Genomic DNA, 26,849 nt, shown 5'->3' on the forward strand with positions numbered 1-26,849 from the left:
CCAAGACTCAATCGGCGTCTTGTGACCTTTGACCATCATCTTGTAGCGGAACGTGTTTTTTCGTCTTCTCTTTGGTGGGGGCTATAATTATAGGGATTAACAGGCAATAAAACCGAATAAACCAGGATTTTTGGCCATCTGAGATTATCGTTTTTTTTAATTAAAACCATGAAAAACCCGATGGGAGAAACCCGATGATGCCAGCCTTGCTGCACCATCATCACCCCCAAATAATCGGAATAATTATTAATATGTTACTTTAAAATTCAACAACTTGTTAAACCTTATATCTGCGTTGGCCACGATGCATAAGCACAATTAAGAAAAATAAAGTCAAAACATCTGTCAATAACACTGGCTTAATTTTTTTTATTATGTACAATAGGCGACGTTTCGGGGAGTCGCCCGTATTCAGAGCGCCTAAAATGTTCCACTCATTTCGCAGTTCACATAAGCGCGGCGGGTTTTATATCCCAGGGCGTATAAGGCGACGTGATGACGTCATGTCACGGTTTGTTCACCGCGCGGAAGAGAAGGTGCGTGACGTCATCGTGCCAGAAGTGTCCAGATGCGGCTTGCCCCCACTCTCCCATCCCGGCAGAATGACGTAACGCGCCGTGACGTAACGCGCCGTGACGTCACAGCGCGGAACGAGCGAGGACGTGACGCCATCGCGCCACAAGAACCCATCCGCGTTTTGCCCGCTCTCCCGTCAGGATGACGTTGCGCGCCGTGACGTCCCGCGCGGGAAGACCGATGACGTGACGTCATCGCGCCAGAGCCCAGACGCGCTCGGCAGGATGACGTCACACGCAACGCGGTCACGTGCCTGCGCCGTGACGTCACCGCGCGGGAGAGCGAGGCGCTCCGCCCGCGCGGGAATTTTTCAACAGAAGTCGGCGGCGGCTGCGGCGGCGGCGGCGAAGCGGAGCGCTGGGTAAGCCGCCCTCAGTTCCCGCGGCCTCTGCCTCCCGTTGCTACTTTAGAACCTCGCACTCCCTTCGGTTTCTTGTTCGCAGCGGACGCTTCGTAAAGACGGCGCGCCAGGCCGCCGCTGCCGCGGTATCGTTCGCGCTCCCAGTTTATTGAGGTCGTCTCTCCGCCGTTACTCGGCAACCGCGGTACCGCGCGCTGTGTTGCAAGCTCGCGTCTTCTTGTTTATTACACTTCTTGTTCAGAGCGCGGGGCTTAAACCCCAAAAAAATTCTCTCGGTAAAAAAAAACGCGGAGTCAAAAAATCGGGCGGGCGCAGGGGGTTTGTTTTGGAAGTGCGAGACGCCCTGGGGGCGGATCGCGACGCTTGGCTCGCAGAGGCCGTCCGTGTCGGAGGCGCCCCCGGGGCGACTGCGAGAAGCGAATGTGGCGAGTCTCTCCCCGCCTTTACCTGAACATGGAGGACGGCAGGGGTCGGGCCGAGTAGGCTCCTCCACTGCCAACACTCATCACCAGCAGCAGCAGCGGCAGGGTCAACCACGGCCTCTCCACTGCTGGATGAAGGCCCGTGGACTCGTGTCTGCTGTGCCCCCATTTGCCCGCCTAGCCCCTTCAACTAGCCCATGTATACGTTTACGCCAAACTATCTTCCCGGTTGTGGTATGCGTTTCAGATTTCATTTTTTCCTCTCTCCCCATATTTTTGCCACACTTTCGCGACATCTCTTTTTGTTTTTCAATCCAAAACGAACACGTTTTTTCCCGGGTCATCAGAAATGTAATGTCCAGGCCCGATTTGACAATTCGGCACATTAATCTGAAAAGTAGCAAAACCACTCGCACGTGTCTTGTACACCACGAACCCTGCCCCATGTACCTGGCCCTACTACGAGGCCTATATTTTACACCTAATCGAAGTCGCCCAGGAATACACGTTACCCGCTATCGTATGCGCCTTCAGCTGGGGAGAGCTGCTTGGCAAGGTCAGGGGATAATGCCAGACCCCGTGCCGCGAACACCCAAATCTGCAAAGCGAAAACGAGCTCTGACAACAATGTGAAAGATCGGTTTAAGGTTATGGTTAATGCCAATAAGTAGGTTGGTATTATTGGCTAGTTGGCTGTGACTAGTCGCTGATTGGCTAGTACACTGCCATGTGACTAGATGGCTATGCCAGGTAGTGGCTGTTGGCTAGCTAGTGGTAACTACGGGCTGATTGGCTAGTTAATTAGGGCTATGGTTTTTATGTCTGGCGTGCTCACCTCCAAACTGTTTGCCCCTCTTTCCCACTACAAGGTACAGGCGGCCTTAACAGTTTCCCGGCGTGCCTGTCGTTGGTGTGTTCACAGCGCCCCGAGGCCGCACCGTCCTCTCTAATCATCGCGACAACCAACGCAGGACCTCGACCCGAAGCGGAGGGAGTGACCAACAGCCGTCACCATGGACACAGAGGTGGACGGGCTGCTCCCGGATGAGATTATGGAGGTACGACTGGCGGGTGATGACGAGGAAGACGAGGAAGAGCCCATGGCTGTCCCGCAGCACGAGGAGATGATGCTAACGATGGAGCCTGAGGACCACGTGGCCATCATTTCGGTGCAACTCGCTGGCCCTGCGGAGGAGGCAGCAACGGCTCCGGTCGAGGTGATGACGCGGCAGATCGCGGCGCTGTCGGGGAAACCGGCGGCTGTCGAGGCTCCCTCTCGAGCCTCGCTCGCCACCGTTGTTGCTGCAGCTGCTGAACCCACGCCGACCGTTGCGACGCAGACACTTGGGCAGCCACGTTCCTTGGACACTGCACAAGTGCCCGCACGAGTGGCGATCTCTCGCACTGTTGCCACTCTTGTAAGCACGGCTACCACGAGCGCTGCCGTGACCACCAGGCCCGTCTCGACGGTGTCGTTTGCCACGAGGCCCGTAACCAGGACAACAGAGCCCGTCATCACCATGACGACTCCCAGCGGTCAGCCCATCACGGCGGTGGCACTGTCGGCCAATCACAAGGGTATGTCAGAAGGAGGCGGTCAGGTGAGTGGAATGGCTCTGGGTGGAGGGCAGCAGGTGCTGCTGGCGATGCTGCCTGGCAGCGACCAGCCCATCCTGCTGACGGTGCAGCCGCGGTCGGAGGCCGTGCAGCAGACGTCGGTGCCGCAGGGCGGAGGCACGTCCACCCCAAGCTTAGCCGCCTCCAAGTCAGAGCCAGCGCCCATGATGCTGACGCTGCAGCAGGGCCACGGGCAGACAGTGCAGAGCTCGCCGGGGCAGGGGAAGCTGGAGCAGGCGGTGCTGTTCAGCACGCAAGGCGGGCGCACGGTAGCGCAGGTGCAGAGTCGGACACAGGTGCGCGGCTTGACCGCCAGCGGGGGGAAAGGTTCCGAACAGCCCATCTTCCTCACGGTGCAGGGTGCACAGGGCAAGGGCAGCGGCGGCGGGGAAGGTCAGCAGATGCTGCTGGCCATGCCCCCCGGCATGACCTCAGCACAGGGCAAAGCCGGGGAGGGACAGTCGGTGGTGCTGGCGATGCATTCTGTGGGCAAGACGGGCACGACGCAGACACCGGCCTCCAGCAGCAGCCTGCCAGGGCAGCTCGGCTCGATGCAGGTAGGTGTGCGCGGCTGATTGGTTGCATACGTTGGCATGGAATAGTGTGGACAGACGTACTGGCTGGCAGCTCGTACACAAATGCATATTGACAATAACTGACGTGTTTAGTAGATATAATGATTCGCATGGGAGCAGTGGTGCAGTGGTTAGCGTACTGCACTGCACTGTGAATTCAAGGACATGGAGTTTGATTTCTGGCCAGGCCACAGCTTGGTGATATCTGAACCGGTCTTGGTACCTCCTCTCCCCTTTACCAACCTGAACTGACCAGCATGGTGAAATATGGTCCAACAACTCCCTTGACCTACGTGGCGTGGAAAGACCTTTAATCCAGCATGATTTAATTGACGTAAATTATATATGTTTTGCCTTGTGATGCATGTAGGATTTATAGTGGTGTGAATCTATAGGATCTACAGTTGTGTTAAGATAGTGTTATGAACGTAAAGAAATTATAAATAATGGATTCATACATGCATGCATACATTATTCTCATGCTTGTGTTGTAAGCGTAAGAATTTTAAACCATTGTTGCATTCTTGGTACTCAGCATGTCCAGACCTGCCACGCACACAAAGCGGTAAATTCAAACGTCAAATTCTTGGCTTTCCTTTAACTGCGACGACGTTGAAAGTTACTTCTGGGAGCATTCCTAAGTTGATTGTGTAAAAAATGTTATGCTGATTTCGTTCTTATTTCTATTTGGCTCGTTATACCATTTCAGGTGAGAAATTATAAATAATTGTTATTGTCTTCGTGTGTGCAGATTTATAAAATAACAAAATAAATAAGAAATGTCTCCTTCAAATTAAATATGTAATATTTAATGCTATTACATTAGTTTGAATTAGCATCAAAACCAATTTGGCCTTTACAAACCAGTATATATAGAACACAATACTTTTTTTACACGAGGAAAACTAACAGATTTTGAACAATACATTTTATTTAAATTTTTCATGTAAAACCAGGTGTATATGACACGTTGAAAAATTGTAACTCACCTATCAGGAGCATTGTTAGTTGTGTGTATGTTGAATTTTTTTTAGCGCCATACATATCCAACCGTGCTAAGCACCTGCGACATAGAAAAAACTAAAAAGAGGTGCAACCTAATATTTTTTATGTAAAAAAAGGACTACAAATGGCGCAGTGTGCATATGTTCAAATGAGGCCTGGGGTTTTGCTGCGTGCAGGTGACCAAGATGGCTGGGCCGTCTCACTCGGGGGGCAGTGGGCCTATCATCACCAAGTTCATCATCAAGCCCATGCCCAGCACGGGCCGGGGGACACTGATCAGCGGTAGCCACACACACACATGCGTGCGTGTGCACACAAAAACAAAGATCCACCCCTAAGTCTTAACAGACTCTTGGGGCAGGTGCTGTTTAGTGAGCACCTGTGAAGGCCGGCACGGCACCCAAGCACCATGCCGAGCCACCTTAGTCTCCTGAGTGGCGATGTTTACACACCACACCAGGTGCTCATTTGAGGCGACCTAGGATAGGCCCATAACTGGTTGAGATAATTGTTAGGGTGTTGGCCATGAGTGGGAATTTAATTTGGGTTGCTGGGTTTGTAACGCAGTACGCTAACCACTGCGCTACTACTCCCCACACACGCGCATGTGCACACATACGCACACATGCACTCTTTGCACGTTCTACATGAGCAATCTCCCACCCCTAGCTAATCTGCGGCATGCATGTGCGTGTTTCTACTCTTACAAGGGTTGTGCAGTGCACCATTATGATTAATTGCAGGCATCAAGGAAAATGACTCTCCATACTTAAATGAGAAATTGAGCAATGCATATCTCTTTTGGTGACCTGAAGCCAGTGGTGTCAATTCCACATTCCCACGGCGTGGGCAATCTATACAAAGCCGATTTCGCAGAAAAGGGTATACAATTTACCAAGCCAGATTTTCCCTCCACATTGAGAAACACGCGTTTAGAGTATTTGGCTGTTATACATTTCCACGTGATAAGCCACTTTGTTGAGCTATTATTTGTGGCCAGGTCGCTTCTGAAAAATAGTTAATAGCTCAGTGGGCCTTACCTGGTAAAATAAAAAAATAAAAATGTTAGGCTCATCTCTAACCCCATGCCTGGTTTGCATAGGTTCAGGCAGTGCCCCCGGAACGCCCACCAAGACCTTCACCCTGTCCCACGTGACGACCGAGGGCTCTCCTGGGAGACCCCAGCTTGGAGGCAAGATCGCCATCTCCCCACTGAAGTCCCCTTCTAAGGTGTGGTATTATACGTGCACAGCTCGAATTGCCAATGTACGCTGCTGCATGAGGGCTTCCCGACACAATGTGAGTCGTGGGAGTTGTTTGGCCGTAAGCACATTGGTCAGTGCAGGTTGGTGAAGGCAGAGGGCATAGTCATACACTGCAACAATGAATGTTACTACATTGCCCCCTGCTCGTATACTATCTCTGCAGCAGCTTATAAAACCATCAACAGGCTTCAGTCTTGCTTAGCTTCTGAGATCTTGAGGAGATGGGGTGCTTTCCATGTGATTTGTTCATGGGCTAAGGTACATTGTCCACACATGAACAGGAATTCTATATTATGCTGTTCCGATTCCTTGAACATGTGTGGTTACCAGACTTTGGCTGCGCGCTCCGTGCTCGTTTAAAACATGACCGCGGTGGCTTTGCAGATGACGGTGATGCCCATGTCGCCGGGGCCGGTGAACTCGCCCCAGAAACGCGTCGTCACCGCCATGCCGCTCCCACTGGCGGTCGCTCAGCAGATCCTGCAGCAGCAGCAGCAGGCCGGCTCCCCTGGCAAGCTGTTGACCCAGGTATTCTATTGGTGATAAGTCGCAATGCAGCGCAGCACGGTTAGAATTTTTCTGAACAAATTACGTGGTGATACCACATTGGCAGTGGTGCACAAGCACAATTAACAAAAGAGCTCAATACATTTGTCAGTCACGCTGCCTTAAAGGGAAACGGGCGGTGTTTTTTGGGCAATGAAAGAGAGCAATTTCCCAAAACGTTGCCAAATATATATTTCCTTTTAAGTTAGCGTTATTTTTGAATGCAAGTTTCTCTTAAATGTATTAATGTACAGTGAAGAATATAGGGGTGGTGAGGTGACGCAATGGGTCATGAACTATGCTATGAATCCCAGTGATTTGAGTTTGATTGCCACGGTCAAGGTTAACACGATAGGTGAGTATCTGAATCCGTCCTGAACCTCCCAACCCCCCCCGCCCTCTTCACCAACCCTTGCTGACAAGCTTGGTGAATTATGGTTAAACACCCACCATGGCAAACACAGCGTGGGGGGGGAGCTTTCATCCGCAGTGGATTGACAGAAGACTAAATCTCTCGATTTATGAAAGGAATGCATTCTTTAAAAAAACACGCAAAGAACGACATTTCATCCACCGGAATGGCTTTTCCCATCAATTTAATGCAAAAAATTCCGACTTCTAAACTAAAAATATACGGTTGGCTACATTTTGTGCAAAATAAGTTGAACATACATAAAATACAAAAATAATAACAAGGAACAAAGAGTAAAACGATTGAATAATAATTTATTTGAATGAAAAATAATGAACATTTTCAGGGAACTCTCCAAAAGATCTGCATGTTGGAATGCTTGCAAAAGTTGATGTGGAGGCGCTACTGTTGCACTGCAGGGATACTGTGACGTCGTCGCGGATGAATACGCAGCCTCCCGAATACTGCTGCTTGTTTGATCTCACGGCGCGTGCCGTAGTGAAATTTCGTTAATGTGGGAATTCGATTTCGATCATCGAAAAGTGTCCATAATTTGTCAATCGCGTGAACGCAAATTTTTGTTGAACCGAACGTTTGGAAATGGGGAGAGATACCTGTACTCATTATGAACCATCTTGTCCCAGCCTACAACATTGACATGCTGCACCCATGTCCCCTCAAGGTCCCTAAGATCTGGGGCCGCAGATCTTCTCTGCATTCTTCGGTCAAGGTTTCGGTCTATGGGTGACCGAGATTTTTCCCGTGTAGCTCCCAGGCTATGGAACGCTCTTCCACAAGATATAAAGATCTCTGAGCCTGTGGACATTTTTAAAATGCGCCATTAAACCTATTTATACATTTCCGCTTATTAAACTTTTGGTTCATTTAGTAAATGTTTCTTAAAATGTATTTATATTTTTATGCCGAGTGTCTGTTGCTGCTGTGTCCTGTACAGCGCTTTGAGGTCCTTGATGAAAATCTGGATATAAATGTAATTATTGTTAATCGTGTGCGTGTGTGTTTTACAGGTGAAGACAAGTACACAGCCGGGCGGCGTGAAGCCTCTCTCGATGCCCATGTCCACCATGCAGCCCATATCGGTGCCAGGCAGCAAATTCCACTACGTGCGTCTCGTGACGCCAGTCAGCACACACACCACGCAGGGCCTGCCAGGTGACAGCACGCGGGCACCCCACCCACATTGCACCACCCTCTGCAGCACCGTCTTAATAAGCGACACGTGGCATTGCTTTCACAAGTACTTGCAATTCAGAAGTGCTTTTAATGCCTCTATCAATGACTTTTGAGAATATGTTGGTCCTTTTTCCCATTGGATACGAGGCTCCATCTTACATTTTAGACTTTCGGAGGAATGTTTTCGTAGCTGAACCACCTAATCGGACCACATATATATAAATTGTGGTGCTCCTTCTCATCACAGCATATCTCCAATGAGCAGAGAGATGAGATATGGAATTTGATGGACTCCAGTGTTAAATCTGTCCCACGCAGTTTCTTACCTGTTTTGTTGTATTGTTATGTTAACGTAAATAACATAAAAAAATAGTCGTAATGCAACTACTAGTAGAGCTGAACTAAATAAAGATGATAATGAGCACGATGGCAATCAATCCTACAAGGTCACATTTCGGTGTCATCAGTTTGTGTCGTCCATTTGATTTGTTATCGGCCAAGGTTGCACTGTCAGCAACAGCGACTGGAGACTTCCAGCATTAAAATATAAATGGCAAAAGCAGACGGTGAATAGTTGGGAAATGTGATCTTGTAGGATTGATTTTCCATCATTTTCGTAATTATCTTTATTTGTAATGCATTAATTTACAACCCAGGTGCCAATGTGCAGTCACCAAAAAAAACACGTTTACCATTGAATCTCTATGAGTTACGAATCGGTGATACGATTTTACATGTTTTACAAATATTGAGTTTGAACGCAAAACAGATAAACAAATGAATACCATTGAGTTTTAATTCAAATTCATACGGCATTCACAGCTCTTCACTCTCTCATAAGTTTAAACACTTCCCCCTTCCCCGCCCACCCCCCTCTCCCGCCCTCCTCTTGTGTTTATTAAGAGAAAAGAATGGCCAAACCCCGTGTGATATTGTAAGCGTAGGCTTAGTAATGAAGCACAAGTACTCCCTGTAGCTTCGAGCACTCTGTTTATTGCTGGTAATATACCATGCGACAGTAAATGCAAATAACAAATGTTCTTTTTTTTTTAAGCCAGACTGCATGGCGAAGTATATTCAGAGTATTTTAAGTGGCCACGTGTACCGTGTATGTAGATGTGGGTTTTATGTATTCAAAAATGTGCCACTGGATGTACAAGTTTGGTGTGTAAATGTGTGTACGTTTACTTGTGTGTGTGTGTGTATGCAGCGAAGCCGGTAAGCAGCACACTTCAGTTGCGGCCTCCCATTCCCATTGCTCCGGCTCAGAGACAGGTGATGACCTCCCTCGGTCAATCAACCAATGAAAGACTTAATTTAGCCCATTGAGGCAAGCTTTGTTCTATGTATGTTGAAATACTTTCGCACCATATGTAGCCAACCGTGCTAATAAGAAGTGCGGGGGAAGGACAACAAACTAAACATAACAAGCAGTTATAAATAACTAACTCTTCGCTATGAGTTGGGAACCTATTCCTTACTTTACTCCGAGGTTCTAATAGGATTGTCGGATACCTTTGGCAGGCCACACTTCATAAAAAAACAACACCTTCATGTTATCGAATAATAATAATAATAATGCTAAATGTATTATCGCTCACCTTTAGAGGTGCCTATGTTTTCAAAGTTACAGCTCTTTTTCAATTCACTGCTGAATGAACGCCTGTCCATACCATGCCATGTGACTTGAGTATGATATAATTATAAACATAGTAAGTGTTGTGGTAAAAAAGATTGCCTTATAGTAATTACGGTTAAACACATTAACATGATCCTGTGTTAAATTATATGAATCCAGACTGCATGGCAAGTATTTAAGTGCCCATGTGTGCAGTGAACCCTCGGTTTAACGGACTAATAGGGGGGAAGGGGGTGTCCTTAGAATCCAATTGTCTGTTAAAGGCCACATGACGTATTTTGAGCGCTAAATCACACCCTATCACACGCAAACTACTTACTGATAGTTCAGTAATGATAATTATAAAATATCTTGATAATAAAAAATAAATGAATACGTTAATAATAGTGTAATAATACAGTTAATGCGTTACAGTACTAATACTGTAATACAGTACTGTACATTTACATAATCTAGGTTTTTTTTTTTTGGTCAGATCGCGTTATTTATAAATGTGTCGTAACCCTCCACCACCCGACACGGCCAAACAGTAAAAAATGTGTCACGTTTTTCAAAGGACAAAATAATTCACTTCTTTAGCCCACCGGTGTTCTGAAGAGAGAATCAACAGCATTTTAAAATCTGAATAGTACGACGTTTCGCTGATAATTACAATCAGCTTCATCGGGCAAGAATGGTGAAGCTCTCCTGTTGCTTCCGGTCTTAAGTAGAGCAGCATCAGGGTGACCTCATCATTTAATTCAATTCAATCTGGTGCAGTGATCCGAGGCAAAGAGCGGGAGGGTATTGTAATTATATAGATTGGTAATCAAACAATTGTTATTCATTGATATGTTTCTCTTATAAGGAATTGTAATTATTTAATAATACGCTTCTAGGTCACACTAAGCTTGTAGCTGTCAGAGCGATTGAAGTTATTTCTGTTACTCTCAATTTCAATGGATTCTCTAATTAGTCTTGGCCAGTAATAATTAGTTTTACACAACACTTCAACGTTATCAAAATCAATTGAGTGTCCTTGTTGACAAGCATGCTTTGCCACTGCCGACAGTTGTGTTTTAGATAATTTAATGTTTCTTTGGTGTTCTTTTAATCTTACGCTGATGTTACGTCCCGTCTGTCCAATATAGCATCTGCCACATAAACAATTCATCCGATATACACCTTCTGTTGATAATTTAGGCAATTCGTCTTTAGTGCCAGATACCAGTTTTTGAATTTTGTGCACTGTACCACATCTTACTTTAATGTTTTGCTTTTGCAAAACCCGGGCTAATTTGTCAGTTACTCCTGAGATGTATAGTATAGTATCGCTTTCAGCAGTGTTGCTTTGCGTTCGTGTTTTGGCCTTCAGTGCTCTGTTAATTTGAGCATTATTGTAGCCATTCTGTCTTAGTGCTTCTTTAACATGTTTCATCTCTCTCACTAGACTCTCACCATCTGACACTGTTTTAGCCCGATGTATGAGTGTTTTGATAAGAGACGATTTATGAGGTGGGTGATGATGTGAATCTGCATTCAGATAGGCATCAGTGTGCGTTTGCTTTCGGTAAACGCTGTGTGTTATTTTGCCATTAAGACCATGTCCCAGCAAAATATCTAGGATATGTTATTTACCTCCATTTCCATGGTGAACTGGATAGCCAGGTTTTGTGCATTGAGATTATTTAGAAAATCATTAAGTGCATCTTTACCATGTGGCCAAAAAGTAAGTGTTATTTAAACAATGATCAGCTAGTTTTGGAATATCTTCTGGTAAACCTGTATTCTTTACCAGTGTATCAAGTAATTTAAGCGACTCGTTCACTGGAACCTTTGTGAATAGAGAAATCACATCAAAACTCACCAGAATATCATTAGGGTTAAGTTTGATATCTTTAATCACATTCTCAAGATGTTCTGAATTTTTAATGAATGAATATGTCCTACCGATGTAGGGCTGTATTTGTTTAGTTATATATTTTGCTAATTTATATGTGGCAGAGCCAATTGTACTGACTGGGTCGTAATGGGATGCCAATTTTATGAACCTTTGGTAGCCCATACAATCGCGGTGGTTTTGAAGTCCTTGGCTTAATTCGGCATTGCTCATTCTTAGGAATTAATGAATTTGCAATGATTGCGGCAGTCTTACGTTCTAAAGTATTAGTTGGATTTCGTTTAATTTTAATGTAGGTACTTTGATCTAGTAAATATTTCATTTTATCATCATCAGCTCGTGACATCACTACAGTAGTGCGACCTTTATCAGCTGCCAGGATTTTAATATCTTTATTTAATCGGAGCTCTCTTAAGGCTTTTGCACAAAATTCAAAAACTGGTATCTGGCACTAAAGACGAATTGCCTAAATTATCAACAGAAGGTGTATATCAGATGAATTGTTTATGTGGCAGATGCTATATTGGACAGATGGGATGTAACATCAACATAAGATTAAAAGAACACCAAAGAAACATTAAATTATCTCAAACAACTGTCGGCAATGGCAAAGCATGCTTGTCAACAAGGACACTCAATTGATTTTGATAACGTTGAAGTGTTGTGTAAAACTAATTATTACTGGCCAAGACTAATTAGAGAATCCATTGAAATTGAGAGAAACAGAAATAACTTCATTCGCTCTGACAGCTACAGGCTTAGTGCGGCCTGGAAGCGTATTATTAAATAAATACAATTACAATTCCTTATAAGGGAAACATACCAATGAATAACAATTGATTGATTACCAATCTATATAATTACAATACCCTCCCCCTCTTTGCCTCGAATCACTGCACCAGATTGAATTGAATTAAATGATGACGTCACCCTGCTGCTGCTCTATTTAAGACCGGAAGCAACAGGAGAGCTTCACCATTCTTGTCCGATGAAGCTGATTGTAATTATCAGCGAAACAGCGTACTAATCAAATTTTTAAATGCTGTGGATTCTCTCTTCAGCACACCGGTGGGCTATAGAAGTGAATTATTTTGTCCTTTGAAAAACGTGACACATTTTTTACTGTTTGCCCGTGTCGGGTGGTGGAGGGTTACGACACATTTATAAATAACGCAATCTGACCCAAAAAAACCTATTTTATGAATAATATTGGTCGAGAAAGCCTACGTGTTAAATTGGACATTTACACTTGAATGTACAGTACTGCACACCCATCATAAAATGATAAACATTCATAAAGTTCGCACCGAGATAAACAGTTGTTCAGTACCGTACAACACTTACCAAGTATGGGAGGTTTTTTAACACCATACCAAACCGTTCTGTTGAAACTGTCCCAGCTTCAAGCAATCACTGTTCACCTTAGTCGTGATATTAAATACACGCTACTGTACTGTAAAATATTTCTCAATACCAAAGTACTGTAAATGTATTGTACAACAAATTTTCCACTTTTATTTCTCCTATTTTGACCTATTTTAAGGCAAAAAAAACATGTGTAATACTGAACCCATTAAGGGGCAGAAACGAATGTTGACCTGACTGATTTCCCCATTACCGGACTTGGTCCGTTGTTTGGGGCAAAGTCCGTTGTTGTCTGATCTTCGGACAAAACTCTGAATCAGAAGATTTTGCCCATTAAATCCGAGATCCGTTGAATGGGGGTCCGTTAAATCTAGGGTTTACTGTACTGTGTATGTAGTGTGGCTAAGATGCTTGCGGTAATGGATACATGTCGTTTGATGGGTCCTTACAGAGTAGCGGAGTAGGCCTCGTGCAACCGCGGTCTGTAAGTAATGAAGTCACGGACCAGATACGGCTTACGGGGCCGAGTCTCCGACATCTACCGATGCACGTGTGCCACTTTGCACGCAGGTGGTAGCCAGGCTGGGAGCGCCGAGCCCTCACCTGGTGAGCGGCGGGGGGTCCGTGGCGAGCCCAGTGGTGGGCTCCATGGTGACCCGTGGACAGACCCCACACCGACTCATCATGCCCGCGTCGTCGCTGCGGCCGAGCCTGCCCGGCCTGCCCCCCGGCACGCTGCTCACGCCCGCTGCTGGCTACACCATGATGCCCGCGCAGTACATCACACAAGTGAGCGCACGGCGGCCCAGCGGCTCACGCCGCTCGTGCGGCCGCATTTAGCAGGGCTGACGTGGTGGTGTCTTGTGTGTAACCCAGTTCCAATATATCACCAGTGCGAGGTCGCCTGCCTGCTAACTGCTGAGACGTTGCACATCGTTGGCTCGATACTCTGCGAGGTTCTGGCTTGCTAGGTGGGTGTCTGGTGGAATTTTGCCATGTCTCTCTTCGATTGACTCCGCCTACCAAGTTTTCTTCCTGCTCGGACACTTGTGCAGCCGCAAGACCTCTTGGCAGTAGGAGTGACAAAGCCGTTGTTGCGAGATCGGATTGGAAGGGAAGCTCATTTCGGAGATTGTAACCAACTTGGGTTGATGTCAAATGGTCGATGATGTTATACACGATGATTAGGCAACGTCTCTCACTCTTATGCAAGTACACGCACCGCATGAACTCATACCATGACTAATTAAAGCTGCGGTATATCGTACTGATGTTGTAATAATGACTGCCTTTATTTATCTACCCACCCCCCCCTGCCATGTGAACCACTGAGTTAAAACACCTACAATTAGAGTTGATGTAAATGTGTACTTGGGTCAATTGACCCTGTGGTGTAAATTGTGTTTTTCGTCGCTCTCTGTTTCTCCAGCTGCAGCAGGCACAGCCATGTGTCTCCGTGAGCATCAGCAAGTTGGCGCCCCTCGCGGCTGCTGCCACCGTTCCTTCCACGCAAACCCGCATCCCCGTCAACGGGTACGTTCGCACACGTGCACCAGCGGGGCAGCTCGCCACTCTGCCCAGGCGTTGCCTCCAACCATGAGCCTGCGCAAACAGCAAACAGCATATCCTGTCATCCAATCGTACACAGCCTTTCCCAGGTGTCCTGTTAGCCAGCTAGCCTAGAAACATATCCAGCCAAGCTCTACCTACCAGGCAAACTCGCCAGCCTACGAAACATAAATCCCATGCAAACCCATGAGTGAGCCAACATACTGGGCATGCATCCCCACAAGCCATTAAATTGACCAGCCTAGCATTATTAAAGCCATCTAGTTCAACAGCCAGCCAGCTGGCTGTACAAGAGCAGCGCAAGAAAGTTCTTGTTGTATGGCGGAAGGCTCATTGCTATGAATGTGAGCATTCAGATTTTTTTCGACAGCTCATTTCTAAAACGTACAACTGATGGCGGTGCACCACACGACCAAAGGTGGCTCTTGTTCCCACCACACGTTGCCACACGTGAATTGAGCAGTGTTCACAGAGCAAGAGCGACCTTTGACCGTCTAAATGTCTGACCGCCTGCCCACCCGCCCGCCCGCCTGCCTGCCCGCCTGCCTGCATGATTTGTTGCCGTGTGTTGGTGTGCGTGCAGCATCACGACGACGGACTCGGCTTCCCGGCCCCGGAAACCATGCAACTGCACCAAGTCTCAGTGCCTCAAGCTGTGAGTAACAATCAACCAATCAGCTTCCAGCAATTAGTCTGGCTTGAGGCTTATTGCTTCTTGTTCGATGAATGAGTATTAAGCTGAGAAATAACAAGACTCTACACACGCAATTGGAGAAGGCTTTTTTAACACCCTCACGATGTTTGTTCGTTAAAGGCACAGTGCAGCCGATATAACAAATGCCTCTTGTTTTGTAGATACATGCCCGGACTGTGTTCATGCAGATAGGCCAATATGAGTTGTAAACTTTGTTCATGAAAGAAAAAAAAACATTTAAGCTACTTTCAAGGTCACCTTGATCGTGCTTTAATGACGTCACTGTAGTGTAACTCCTGTACTTTGTTATTACAATGTGACTGAAGCTCTAACGTGGCACTTTTGAAAGTCACTCCAGTCTTTGTTTTCTTCTTCCTGTGTCAATAATGAAACTTCAAACTTGTGCTGGAGAGCCCAGACACACAACCTTGGCGCGTACTCGAGTTTAATGTAATGTGTAGCACATTTTTGCTCCTTCACCTCTCCCAGCTTAACTTTACCCTGCGAGTACGAGTGTTCTGCTGAACAATGTCAATGTTGGAACACGAGTCTTGACATTGGCCATTTCCAAGTCGATTGTTTTTATTGCTTACAGGTACTGCGAGTGCTTTGCCAATGGCGAATTCTGCTACAACTGCAACTGTCGCAACTGCTCAAACAACCTGGTGCATGAGTCGGAAAGGCAGCGAGCGATCAAGGTGCGTGCTTGGTTCATGCGATTGGTGCGCATTCATTTGCAAGTGTGTGCGTGGCTCCCTAGATTCATCGTGAGCCTGCCTCCGGCAGTGCAACACATCACCAGGTGTTAAAGATCGTCTCTGCGTGCTTGTCTTATTAGATGTGGGGAGCGTTGGTACAGTGGTTAGCACCAGTGAACTACGAAATCCTGCGACCCAAGTTTGATTCTCGCTCGTGACCAACATCAGTGGCAAATATCTCAACCGCTCTTAGGCCTCATCCAGGTGGACTCAGGCTTGAATGAGTACCTGGTGTGGTGTGTAAACATCGATTCTAGATTTGAAGCTTTCGTGACTGCAAGGAATCATATTCTTAGGTTTTTTCGGTAAAGTCACGTAGGTAAAACATCTGTTTGCCTGAGTCCACCTGGATGAGGCCTACATCAAAATTAATTTTGATGTTTTACCTATGTAGTGGTGATACGCGCTGGGTGTGTACGTCATGTGCCAGCGCGTGTGTACGTGTGTGTGTGGTGGCGCGCGCTGACGGGGAGGGGCGGGCGTCAGTGCGCGGGTGGGGGTAGTGCTGCTGATTGGCTGTGTGCCGGTGACGCGCTGAGAGGGAGTGATCGGGTGGCAGCGCGGTGTGATTGGTCGAGGAGTGGAAACACGCGCTGGGCGGAAACGGATCGTAGAGATAGCGCGTGGTGATTGGGTAACTGAGGAGCGGTGCCGACGTTGAGGTCCGCATCCGCTCCGTCTCCCGGGAGGAAGAGATATATAAGATGATGCACAGAGGAGTAGAGGGAGAAGTGGAACCATCTAAGAATGAAGACGAAGGTGCAGAGATAGAGCCCGGAGAGGAGAGTAATGGAGAGGAGAGGAGAGTAAGGGAGAGTAGAGGAGAGTAAGGTATAAGTGTGTAGCCAGAGAGAGAGAACGGTCTACACGAGCTGAGTGATGTATAGTGTGTAGCCAGAGAGAGAGAACGGTCTACACGAGCTGAGTGATGTATAGTGTGTAGCCAGAGAGAGAGAACGGTCTACACGAGCTGAGTATGCATACGGTGTAGCCAGAGAGAGAGAAAGGTCTACACGAGCCGAGCCGAGTATGCATACGGTGTAGCCAGAGAGAGATGCAAAGTCTACACGAGGCGAGTGGAGAGTGTAGCAGAGGCGCAGAGTCTACACGAGACGAGAGAAGAGTGTAGCCGAGGCGCGGAGTCTACACGAGGCACAGAGAGCCAGCAGCACAGAATCTAAGAGAGTCAAGAGAAGCGTAGGGTGAAGAAGAAGAGGTCACGAGTTGTACCGTTGTATGGTGACCGCATTGTGAAGAAGAGAGGCCACGCGTTGTATCGTTACAAGTCAAGATTTAATAAAAGAAGTGTGTTCCCGTCAAGGAGTTTCCTGCCGTCATTTTCCAATACTTCATCTGGCGTCAGAAGTGAAACGGGCTTCCAAGCATGGAGACAAGGAAGACCCGTAGGACCCACGGGATTGACCGCGAGGAAAACCTGGACGACTCGGGGCCGCTGGTGGCGGGGGGTGAGGAGGAGGACTTGCCCACGCTACAGGATCCGTCGACGGCGCCGGCCGAGCGACCGGGGACCGAGGCCGTGCTTCGTGAGGCGCACTCCCGACTGGCGGAGCTGCTGCTCGCCGCCGCGTCCATCTTGGCGGAGATCAGCTCGTCGGGAGGAGCGGGGACGGTGGGGGACATTTTACAAGGTCGCCCCGCAGATTCCCGCCAAAACGAATGGGGGATTCCCGCCATTGCGCCTGGGCCTACTTTTGGCGGGAACGGCGAGCGCCACGTGGTGGTGGGTTCCCAAGCGCGCGCATCGACGTCATCAGCGCGCGAGGGGGTCCGCCATTTTACGTCTGCCGCTGGAGCCGCCATCTTACACACCGACGGAGAGGCGGAGAGGAACCACGAGGCGGATGACTTCATTTTTCAGCAGCGTCTGCCCACGTTGTCAGCCAAGGTTTTTGGCGCATCAAGAGATGTCAGCGTGGTCCGATGCTACGGCGCTGCGGGCGTTGCCTGCCCTGCTGGACGACGATGCGCTCGCGGCCTTCAGGTCTGCACGGAAGTCGGACCGCTCCACGCTGAAGGATACGCTGGGTTTGTTGGCCAGGGTCTACGGACCTCCCTCGGCGTGCCGCCATCATTTCTACGCAAGACGGAAAGCGGCCACGGAGACCGCGCTGGCCTATCGCACGGCGTTGCTGGCTCTTGCTGATGCTGCGTTCCCTCGGATGGACGAGGAGGGCCAAGACGCGATGGTTTTGGAGCAGCTGCTTAAGTTGGCGCAGGACCTGGGGGTCCCTATCAACACAGCTGACGAGATTGATATTTCTTCTTTGAGAGTCGCCACGAGTATTCAAGCGCACGAGGCCCTACAACGGAAACAAGGAGTTGGTTGCAACGCTGCTGTCGTCGCAGCTCCGGGTTCGGTGGTCACCGAACCCCAAGTCGTCAGCCCACGAGAGGAGGCGTTCGCCACGGGACGACCAGGGGACTGGAGGCCGGGAGCTCGGTCGCCTCTGCGATCGGGCCGAAAGTCGGAGCAACCAAGATCTACTCCGACCCTCGTCACGTGCTATAACTGCGGCCTCCGGGGCCACGTGGCGTCCGGGTGCCGCGCTCCGCGTCAGCGCGCCATGGGTGCTCGGCTGGACGACGACCGAGATCCCAAGTCATCTCTACAATCCCCGGCAAGTCGCGGCACCTCACACGCTCGGCCTGTTTATTCGGCACACATGGGACGCCGCGTTGCGGCGGAGGAGGGCCGGTTAAGGTTCGGGGATTCGGTTCGGCGAGGGGGGTTCGGCCGGGACCAGGGAGACATTGAATGGGCGGAATTGGGGCATAGAATTGTGGCTGCTTCGGCGGGTTCGTCCGTTGTTACGGGATCTATTGATGGGGTCGAGATTAGGGTGTTAGTGGACACGGGGGCATCGGCAACTATTATATCGGACCTCATTTATGATATTCTCCCAGTCCAATGTCGTCCGCTGCTTCCAGTGGATGTGCCATTTTACGCCGCTAATGGGGGATCGTTGGGCATTATCGGTCAGATTAGGGCGTCCATTTGCATTGGAAATATCAAATTGTCGGGACCCGTTTTCGTTTCGTCTTCTTTGGCGGTTCCGTGTCTTTTGGGCACTGATTTTTTGGCTAAAATGCCCATTAAAATTCTTATCGATCAACGATGCATTGAACTGCCATCGGGTCGCCGGATTGCATTTTTGACGAGCCCTACTGACATTCGGACGGCGTGCGCTACGATACAAGCGGTGGCGACACAGACCGTGCATGTGCCCCCGGGTTCACAGATGTTGATTCCCCTCCGGTTGCGGAAACCATGGGTGAGGGAGGCTTCGGAACAAAGTATGCTTTTGGGTCCTTCTAACAAGGCTGTCGGGGGTCTTGATTTATCGGTGGCTCACACTTTGGTGCGGGCTGACAGGGATCCGTTTGTGATGGTTTTGAACGCGGGGTCGCGGCCAGCTGTCATTCCACAGGGCACCGTGCTGGCTCACGCGGCGCGGGTCCCTGTGGATGATGGGTTGGTTGCGCAGGTGGGCTCGAGCCCCGCGCGGAACGTTGAGCCAAGGGAAGACCTTGAGTGGGTCCATTCGCTATGCGCCGCCTCGGACGATTTGTCGGCGGCGCAGTTGGGTGCGCTGCGCGAGTTGCTCATAGAATTCTCTGATGTGTTCAGTAAACATGAGTATGACATTGGGTGCACGGATTTGTTGCACCACCACATTGAAACGGGCGATGCGGCGCCGGTCAAGCTAAATCCCTTCCGACTGAGTCCCGTGGAGAAGGAACATGTTCAGTCGGCTGTTAACGAAATGCTAGAAGCCGATATTATTTCGCCCTCCTCTAGCCCGTGGGGAGCGCCTATTGTGCTGGTTAAGAAGCAGGACGGGTCCCTGCGATTTTGCGTTGATTTCCGTCGCCTGAATAAGATCTCTGTGGCTGACGCGTATCCGCTCCCCAGGATGGATGAGTCCCTCGATGCATTGTCTGGTGCGCGATATTTTTCGACTCTTGATTTGTTATCGGGGTTTTGGCAGTTGCCGCTCGACGAAGAGTCGAAACCTAAGACAGCATTTCGGACTCCAGGGGGGCTGTTCCAGTTTAACCGGTTACCCATGGGACTTCACTCCTCTCCAGCGACGTTTCAGCGACTTATGGAGTTGGTTTTGTCGGGCTTGCAGTGGGATACATGCTTGATTTATATGGACGATGTCATTGTTTTCAGTAAAACGTTTGAAGAACACCTCCAGCGATTGAGAGGGGTGTTCTTGCGAATGCGATCGGCTAAGCTGAAATTTAAACCGGCCAAATGTCACCTCCTTCGGAAGTCGGTTAGATACTTGGGTCACATTGTCGATTCTTCGGGGATCTCCACCGATCCCGCGAAGACGGATTGTGTCGGTTCGTGGCCGACACCTACGTCCGTTTCCGACGTGCGTAGTTTCATCGGGTTTGCTTCTTATTATCGGCGGTTCGTTGAGCACTTCGCCACTATTGCAAAACCCTTGCACGCTCTAACGGCGAAGGGAGTGAAGTTCAAATGGGGACCGGAGGAGGAGGCCGCGTTTCGCTCCCTCCGGGACGCCTTGGTGGGTGCCCCACCCTTGTGTTATCCCGATTTTGCCAGTCCCTTTTTGCTGGACACGGATGCTAGCAACACGGGCATTGGGGGGGTGCTATCCCAAGTCGTTGGGGGTGTCGAAAGAGTTGTCGCCTACGGTAGTAGGGTGTTGTCTCCGGCGGAGCAGCGCTACTGCGTCACCCGTCGCGAGCTGCTTGCCATTGTCTTTTTTGTGCAGCAGTTTAGGCCATATCTCTATGGTCGTCACTTTACGGTCCGAACGGACCACGCGGCGCTACAGTATTCATTGAGGGTCGCCCAACCCTCGGGCCAGTTGTCGCGTTGGTTGGAAGTCCTCCAGGACTATCAGTTTACGACTACGTACCGTAAGGGGTTGCGACACACAAATGCCGATTGCTTGTCGCGGTTGTTGCCTTGTGATGAATGCGCGTGTTTGTCGGGATCGGCGCGCTGTAAACCGACGCTTGCGGGGGAGATGGGGGCACTGGCTGCGACAGCGGGCGCACCGATCGTGGATGATTCCACTGCCTCTCAGGGTCGGGACTCGCTGCTCTCGTTGTCGCTCAGCGAATGGGGCCGTCTCCAGATGGCGGACAGCTCGCTGCTAGCATTGCGCCGCAAGGTTGGGGGTCCCGAGGGGGACCAGGAGCGTACCGGCTCCTATGTACTTGAGCAGGGCATGTTATTGAGATGGGACAGGTTGTCCCAGCGGAACGCACTCGTGGTGCCTTCCGCTGTAAGGGGGAGGGTTGTCTTGGCGGCACACGAACGCCTCTTGCACTTGGGAGTTAACAAGACGCTTGCCCTGCTTCAGCGTGACTATTACTGGCCGGGAATGGGAAGTGATGTGGTAAATATTCTGAAGGGGTGCGTTGAGTGCGCCAGGCGTAAACCACCGCCCGTGGCAGCTAATCCACCGCTGCAATCTATTCAGGTCTCGCGTACTAACGAGCTCGTTGCACTCGATATTTTGGGGCCCTTCCCAGTCACGCCGAGAGGGAATAAATATTTGTTAGTGGGGGTCGAATACTTTACCCGATGGCCTATGGCGTGGCCTCTCGCTAACCAGTCGGCAGCGGCTGTGACGGACGCCTTCGTCCAGGGCTATGTCCTGGACAAGGGGGCTCCCGAACGCCTGCTGACCGACCAAGGTAAAAAATTTTCGAGTAAATTGTTGCAAGAGGTGTGCGATCTGTTGGGTACCAAGAAGGTGCGTACCTCCCCGTACCACCCGCAGACAGACGGGATGGTGGAGAGACTCCACAAAACTTTGACTTCCATGCTGTGCCAGCAGGTGTGCGAGGCACATGTAGATTGGGACCTGCAGGTCCCGGGAGTCCTTGCCGCGTATAGAATGGCCCCCCATGCAGCTACGGGGTTTTCCCCATTCTATTTGATGTACGGTCGGGAAGCTGACCCGCCAATGGAAACGCAACTTGGCCTGTCCGCTCCACGAACTAATTCTAAATTGGCAGAACATATTAAGTTTAATATTCACAAGCTGACAGAGGCGAGGGAGGCCGCACGGCTTAATTCCCGGGCTCGCCAAATTGCTAATGAACGGTTGCGGGCACGGAAGGTGTCCGGGCACGATTGGAAACCAGGTGACAGGGCCTGGCTGCATTGCCCTCAGGCACCCTTGGCTACGTCGCCTAAATTGTTGAGACCGTGGAGGGGACCCGTGGAGGTCGTGCGCGTTGCACGACCCCAGTGCGTTCAGATAAAGTGGGGAAAGCGCCGTTGGTACGTTCACCCCTCCCGACTGAAACCGTTCTCGCCTCCATATGGCCTCCCCTTGTGTCGTCATGGCCGAGCGTGTGACGTGACCGGCGACCCACAGGGGGAAATGTCTCTGCCTGATCCACGCGTATTTTCGCCTGATCTGCTCCCAGGTGTCTCGGATCTGACAGCTGCCGACCACCGGCGGCCGGATCTCCGCGGCGGGGCCGGCCCTTTCAGGCCCGTTCCGCGCCGTCTGGAGCAGCCGGAACCGTCGGACGGTCGTCAGTGTCCCGCCCCATACGACGGACCAGCCAGACGGACTCGCGCCAAGTCGTGCTACTTTGCGCGACCCGCCTCGTGAGGAGTCGGGGCTGTTGGTGCGCCTCGTCACTGCGTGTAGTCGCAGGGACGTGGGGCGCGTTCGTTTTTTGGAATTTGCTCGTATCGTGTTATTGTTGACTTTTCGTGTTCATTGTCAATCTGTACATAGTTATTCTTGTTGTTGTTGTTGTTATGTTACGGGGCACACTCGGGGGGTTACGGGTTTTTTTTTGTTGGTTGTCGTTTTATCGTCGCGGTTGGTTGTTGTTAGCAGCCGGGCCGGCTGCGAGCTATGTGGGAGGGGGTGATGTAGTGGTGATACGCGCTGGGTGTGTACGTCATGTGCCAGCGCGTGTGTACGTGTGTGTGTGGTGGCGCGCGCTGACGGGGAGGGGCGGGCGTCAGTGCGCGGGTGGGGGTAGTGCTGCTGATTGGCTGTGTGCCGGTGACGCGCTGAGAGGGAGTGATCGGGTGGCAGCGCGGTGTGATTGGTCGAGGAGTGGAAACACGCGCTGGGCGGAAACGGATCGTAGAGATAGCGCGTGGTGATTGGGTAACTGAGGAGCGGTGCCGACGTTGAGGTCCGCATCCGCTCCGTCTCCCGGGAGGAAGAGATATATAAGATGATGCACAGAGGAGTAGAGGGAGAAGTGGAACCATCTAAGAATGAAGACGAAGGTGCAGAGATAGAGCCCGGAGAGGAGAGTAATGGAGAGGAGAGGAGAGTAAGGGAGAGTAGAGGAGAGTAAGGTATAAGTGTGTAGCCAGAGAGAGAGAACGGTCTACACGAGCTGAGTGATGTATAGTGTGTAGCCAGAGAGAGAAAACGGTCTACACGAGCTGAGTGATGTATAGTGTGTAGCCAGAGAGAGAGAACGGTCTACACGAGCTGAGTATGCATACGGTGTAGCCAGAGAGAGAGAAAGGTCTACACGAGCCGAGTATGCATACGGTGTAGCCAGAGAGAGATGCAAAGTCTACACGAGGCGAGTGGAGAGTGTAGCAGAGGCGCAGAGTCTACACGAGACGAGAGAAGAGTGTAGCCGAGGCGCGGAGTCTACACGAGGCACAGAGAGCCAGCAGCACAGAATCTAAGAGAGTCAAGAGAAGCGTAGGGTGAAGAAGAAGAGGTCACGAGTTGTACCGTTGTATGGTGACCGCATTGTGAAGAAGAGAGGCCACGCGTTGTATCGTTACAAGTCAAGATTTAATAAAAGAAGTGTGTTCCCGTCAAGGAGTTTCCTGCCGTCATTTTCCAATACTTCACCTACGTGACTTTACCGAAAAAACCTAAGAATATGTAAACATCGACACTAGAGAAAACAAAGCGTGCCGGGTGTGGTGTTGGCCACCCACTTGTGCAGTGGTTAGCACTTTGCGCTAAAATCCCCACCTACCTAGATTTGAGTCCCGGCCATGGATCACATCAGTGGCAAATAATATCTGAAGCTGCATCGACCCTGGCTAAAATGGGTTCTTCTTCTTCTTCTTGGTTCTTTCGGTAAAGTTACGTAGAATGGAAATAATAAAATAATAAAAATAAAACATAATAAAATAATTCTCACGACGTTTCGGCCACAACGCAAGCAGCCGTCCTCAGGTGAAGACCAAGTCTCCCCGACAGACCTGGTCTCCACCTGAGGAGGGCTTGCTTGCGTTGTGGCCGAAACGTCGTGAGAATTATTTTATTATGTTTTATTTTATTATTTCCATTCTACGTGATTTTACCGAAAGAACCAAGAAGATGAATCCCTGCAGTCACGAAAGCTTTAAATGGGTTCTTCTTGTCGTGTGTAAATATTAGTACTTGGGAGACATGTGCTGTTACGGCCTTGTTATAGCAGGGCCTGTGCCGTAACCTTCCAGCAAGTATTCTCCACTTCACATGACTCCACAGCGCACCTAGCCTGGTCCAAGCGCAGTGGTAACACCATCGCCACTAATTGTCAAATGGCGACAGCTGTTGCAGATTTTGTTCTATTGTCGAGCTAAGGTTCGGGCGGGGCGGGGGGGGGCGAGCATGTGTTGAAGAGCATGTGTATATGCGCGTGTGTCTGTGCTCGTACGCACATGCGCTGTTTCGGTTGCAGTCGTGCTTGGACCGGAATCCGGAAGCGTTCCGCCCCAAAATTGGAAAGGGCAAGGAGGGCGAGGCGGAGCGGCGGCACAACAAGGGCTGCCACTGCAAGCGCTCGGGCTGCCTCAAGAACTACTGCGAGTGCTACGAGGTGACGGGAACACGGGGCGGGGGGACTGGGGGGGCACCACCAGCAACTTGCACCCACCTGCTAGAGACACCTCTTGAGCCTCAACTTATCCTCCGCTAAGTCCACACAACACCGAGAGGCATTTTTGCACCTTTTCCAGCGTGTGTTGTATTTAAGGGGATTTAAAGTCTAATCTCGACGAGGGTGCTGGTTGCTGATGTTAAGACTTCATTTTGCAAGATTCTTTCAAAAGTTTATTACAAGCATTGTTTCGCGCAATGCCCTTTCATAACGCACAGAAGCCAGAGGGATAGAATGGCACTCTACAGAAGGGACATTTATTTTACCAGGTAAAGCCCGCTGAGCTCTACGGCTCTTTAGAAGTGACCTGGCCATCACAAATGATAGCCCAACTTTAGTGGCACCCACGACCTCCTGCGTACCAGGCGGAGTAGTTAACATCTCGCCACCACGGCGCCCCGACCTTTGCCTGCGTGTGTGCAACGGGTGCCAGGCCAAGATCATGTGCTCCTCGATGTGCAAGTGCGTCGGCTGCAAGAACTTTGAGGAGAGCCCGGAGCGCAAGACGCTCATGCACCTGGCAGACGCGGCCGAGGTTCGTGTGCTGCAGCAGACGGCCGCCAAGACCAAGCTGTCGAGCCAGATCTCGGACCTGCCCACACGGCCGCCAGCCAATGGCACCGGGGAGAGGTGAGGAGCATCGGGAGAGGAGGGAGCAGCGAGGGCGACTGCGTTACGACGCGTTGAAAAACTAAGGGAGGGGGGGTGGGGTGGTGATCGCGTAAATATAAATGTGTTGTGAAACCACCCCGACACAGCCGATTAGTAAGGTTTGTCACGTGAGCAAAATGTGCCTATTAGCTATTACTTCACAACATGGACGCATTTATATTTATGCGATCTAGCCCAGAAAACCTTAATTATGAGTAATATTGGTCGCGAAAGCTGTGTTGAATTAAGGGGGTGACATTGCGGATCTTGGGAGAAAGGGGGAAAAAGAGGGCGGCCGTTTTCATGCCTTTTTACAACGAAGGTTGAGAGTATTAATGCCTTAGCTCTGTCTACGACCACGACGGAGAGGACCTACAACTCATTATTTAAGTGGATTTCCACCTAAGAAGAGGACTGCACTACTTACAGTTGCTTCATCAAATATGACCCAAGTGTTAGTTTGACGAATTTGGCATTTAAAGAGTCGGTGTTGAGTTATGACCAGGGTTTTATCTGCTCGCCGAGAAACGAGGTACATGATTTAGTAGCCGCGGCCATTGCATGAGGCATGTCGGATGTGGTGTGCCAGGTGTGGACATATTTTCCGAGTCGCCAACCCAGACAGACCTGGCTCGCATCAACCCCTGCCAACGACTTGATCCATCCTCCACGTGGGATCGGCAAAGCGGGAACTTTCCCTGCTTCCCCCGGGGCTTCTCTAACCCCCACCCCCTCCACTGCCCCCGTGCCCTCTCCGCTCTGCCCGCTGCCCCCTCAGGCTGCCCTTCAACTTCGTGACGCGCGAAGTGGCCGAGGCGACGTGCGACTGCCTCCTGACGGTGGTGGACGAGGTCCTGGGAGCCGGGGAGACGCGCGCCGTTGCCGAACGCCGCGTTCTGCAGGAGTTTGGCCGTTGCCTCCAGCAGATCATCAACTCGGCCGGGAAAGTACGAGGTACGTTCGCCGTGTGATGTGCGCGCGCGTTTGTTTCATTAGCGCCTTCCGAGCTAGATCGAAAGCGTTATTACGCTGACTCTGTCCTTCTGTCGTCTGTCTGTCCCTAACGGAGCGTCATGGTAAGTCTGGTGAAGATGTTCTAAAATCAATTAAATGTTTGCATGAAGTTGTGTTGCTTTTAGGGTACGTTTACAATTAAACGGTCATTATTTTCCACTTCTACAGTAACTCTAGAGCAGTACCTCGGCTCCTTTAGTGCCCCTGAACCAATTGTGGAGATTCCACATGTCGATGACTGGAGCTACTACTGAGAAATGACGAAAGCATGCTGTAAATTTTTATTAAAAAATTACTGGTATTTTGTTGCTCATTCTGAATAACGCCACGAATACCAAGGACGAATAAAAGTAAACTTTACAAAATGAAACGCGCGGTGATTTGTCATTACTGACGCTGTCATGTTCGTTTTTCTCACCAG

General features: G+C 49.9%; 1 protein-coding gene across 3 annotated transcripts in view; it reads left to right on the forward strand.

Moving 5' to 3' along the window:
- Positions 1–778: 778 nt before the first annotated feature.
- The window catches only part of LOC144720705 (protein lin-54 homolog), a 28,002-nt gene continuing 1,931 nt past the window's right edge, over positions 779–26,849 (forward strand). The window contains exons 1-14 of one of the 3 annotated variants that reach the window (XM_078597676.1): positions 779–937; positions 2,282–3,533; positions 4,733–4,838; positions 5,659–5,786; positions 6,206–6,349; positions 7,808–7,952; positions 9,184–9,248; positions 13,427–13,645; positions 14,286–14,389; positions 15,009–15,080; positions 15,715–15,817; positions 24,566–24,703; positions 25,197–25,393; positions 26,193–26,368. In XM_078597676.1, coding sequence (XP_078453802.1) covers positions 2,373–3,533; positions 4,733–4,838; positions 5,659–5,786; positions 6,206–6,349; positions 7,808–7,952; positions 9,184–9,248; positions 13,427–13,645; positions 14,286–14,389; positions 15,009–15,080; positions 15,715–15,817; positions 24,566–24,703; positions 25,197–25,393; positions 26,193–26,368 — 2,758 coding nt within the window. In that variant the 5' untranslated portion in view covers positions 779–937; positions 2,282–2,372. Of the gene's footprint in view, positions 938–1,437; positions 1,594–2,281; positions 3,534–4,732; positions 4,839–5,658; positions 5,787–6,205; positions 6,350–7,807; positions 7,953–9,183; positions 9,249–13,426; positions 13,646–14,285; positions 14,390–15,008; positions 15,081–15,714; positions 15,818–24,565; positions 24,704–25,196; positions 25,394–26,192; positions 26,369–26,849 lie in introns of those variants that run through there. The other 2 variants (XM_078597678.1, XM_078597677.1) reach the window with 2 other exon arrangements.

Source organism: Lampetra planeri, chromosome 9, assembly GCF_965212315.1.
Source record: "Lampetra planeri chromosome 9, kcLamPlan1.2.h2, whole genome shotgun sequence".
Classification (NCBI taxonomy): domain Eukaryota; kingdom Metazoa; phylum Chordata; class Hyperoartia; order Petromyzontiformes; family Petromyzontidae; genus Lampetra; species Lampetra planeri.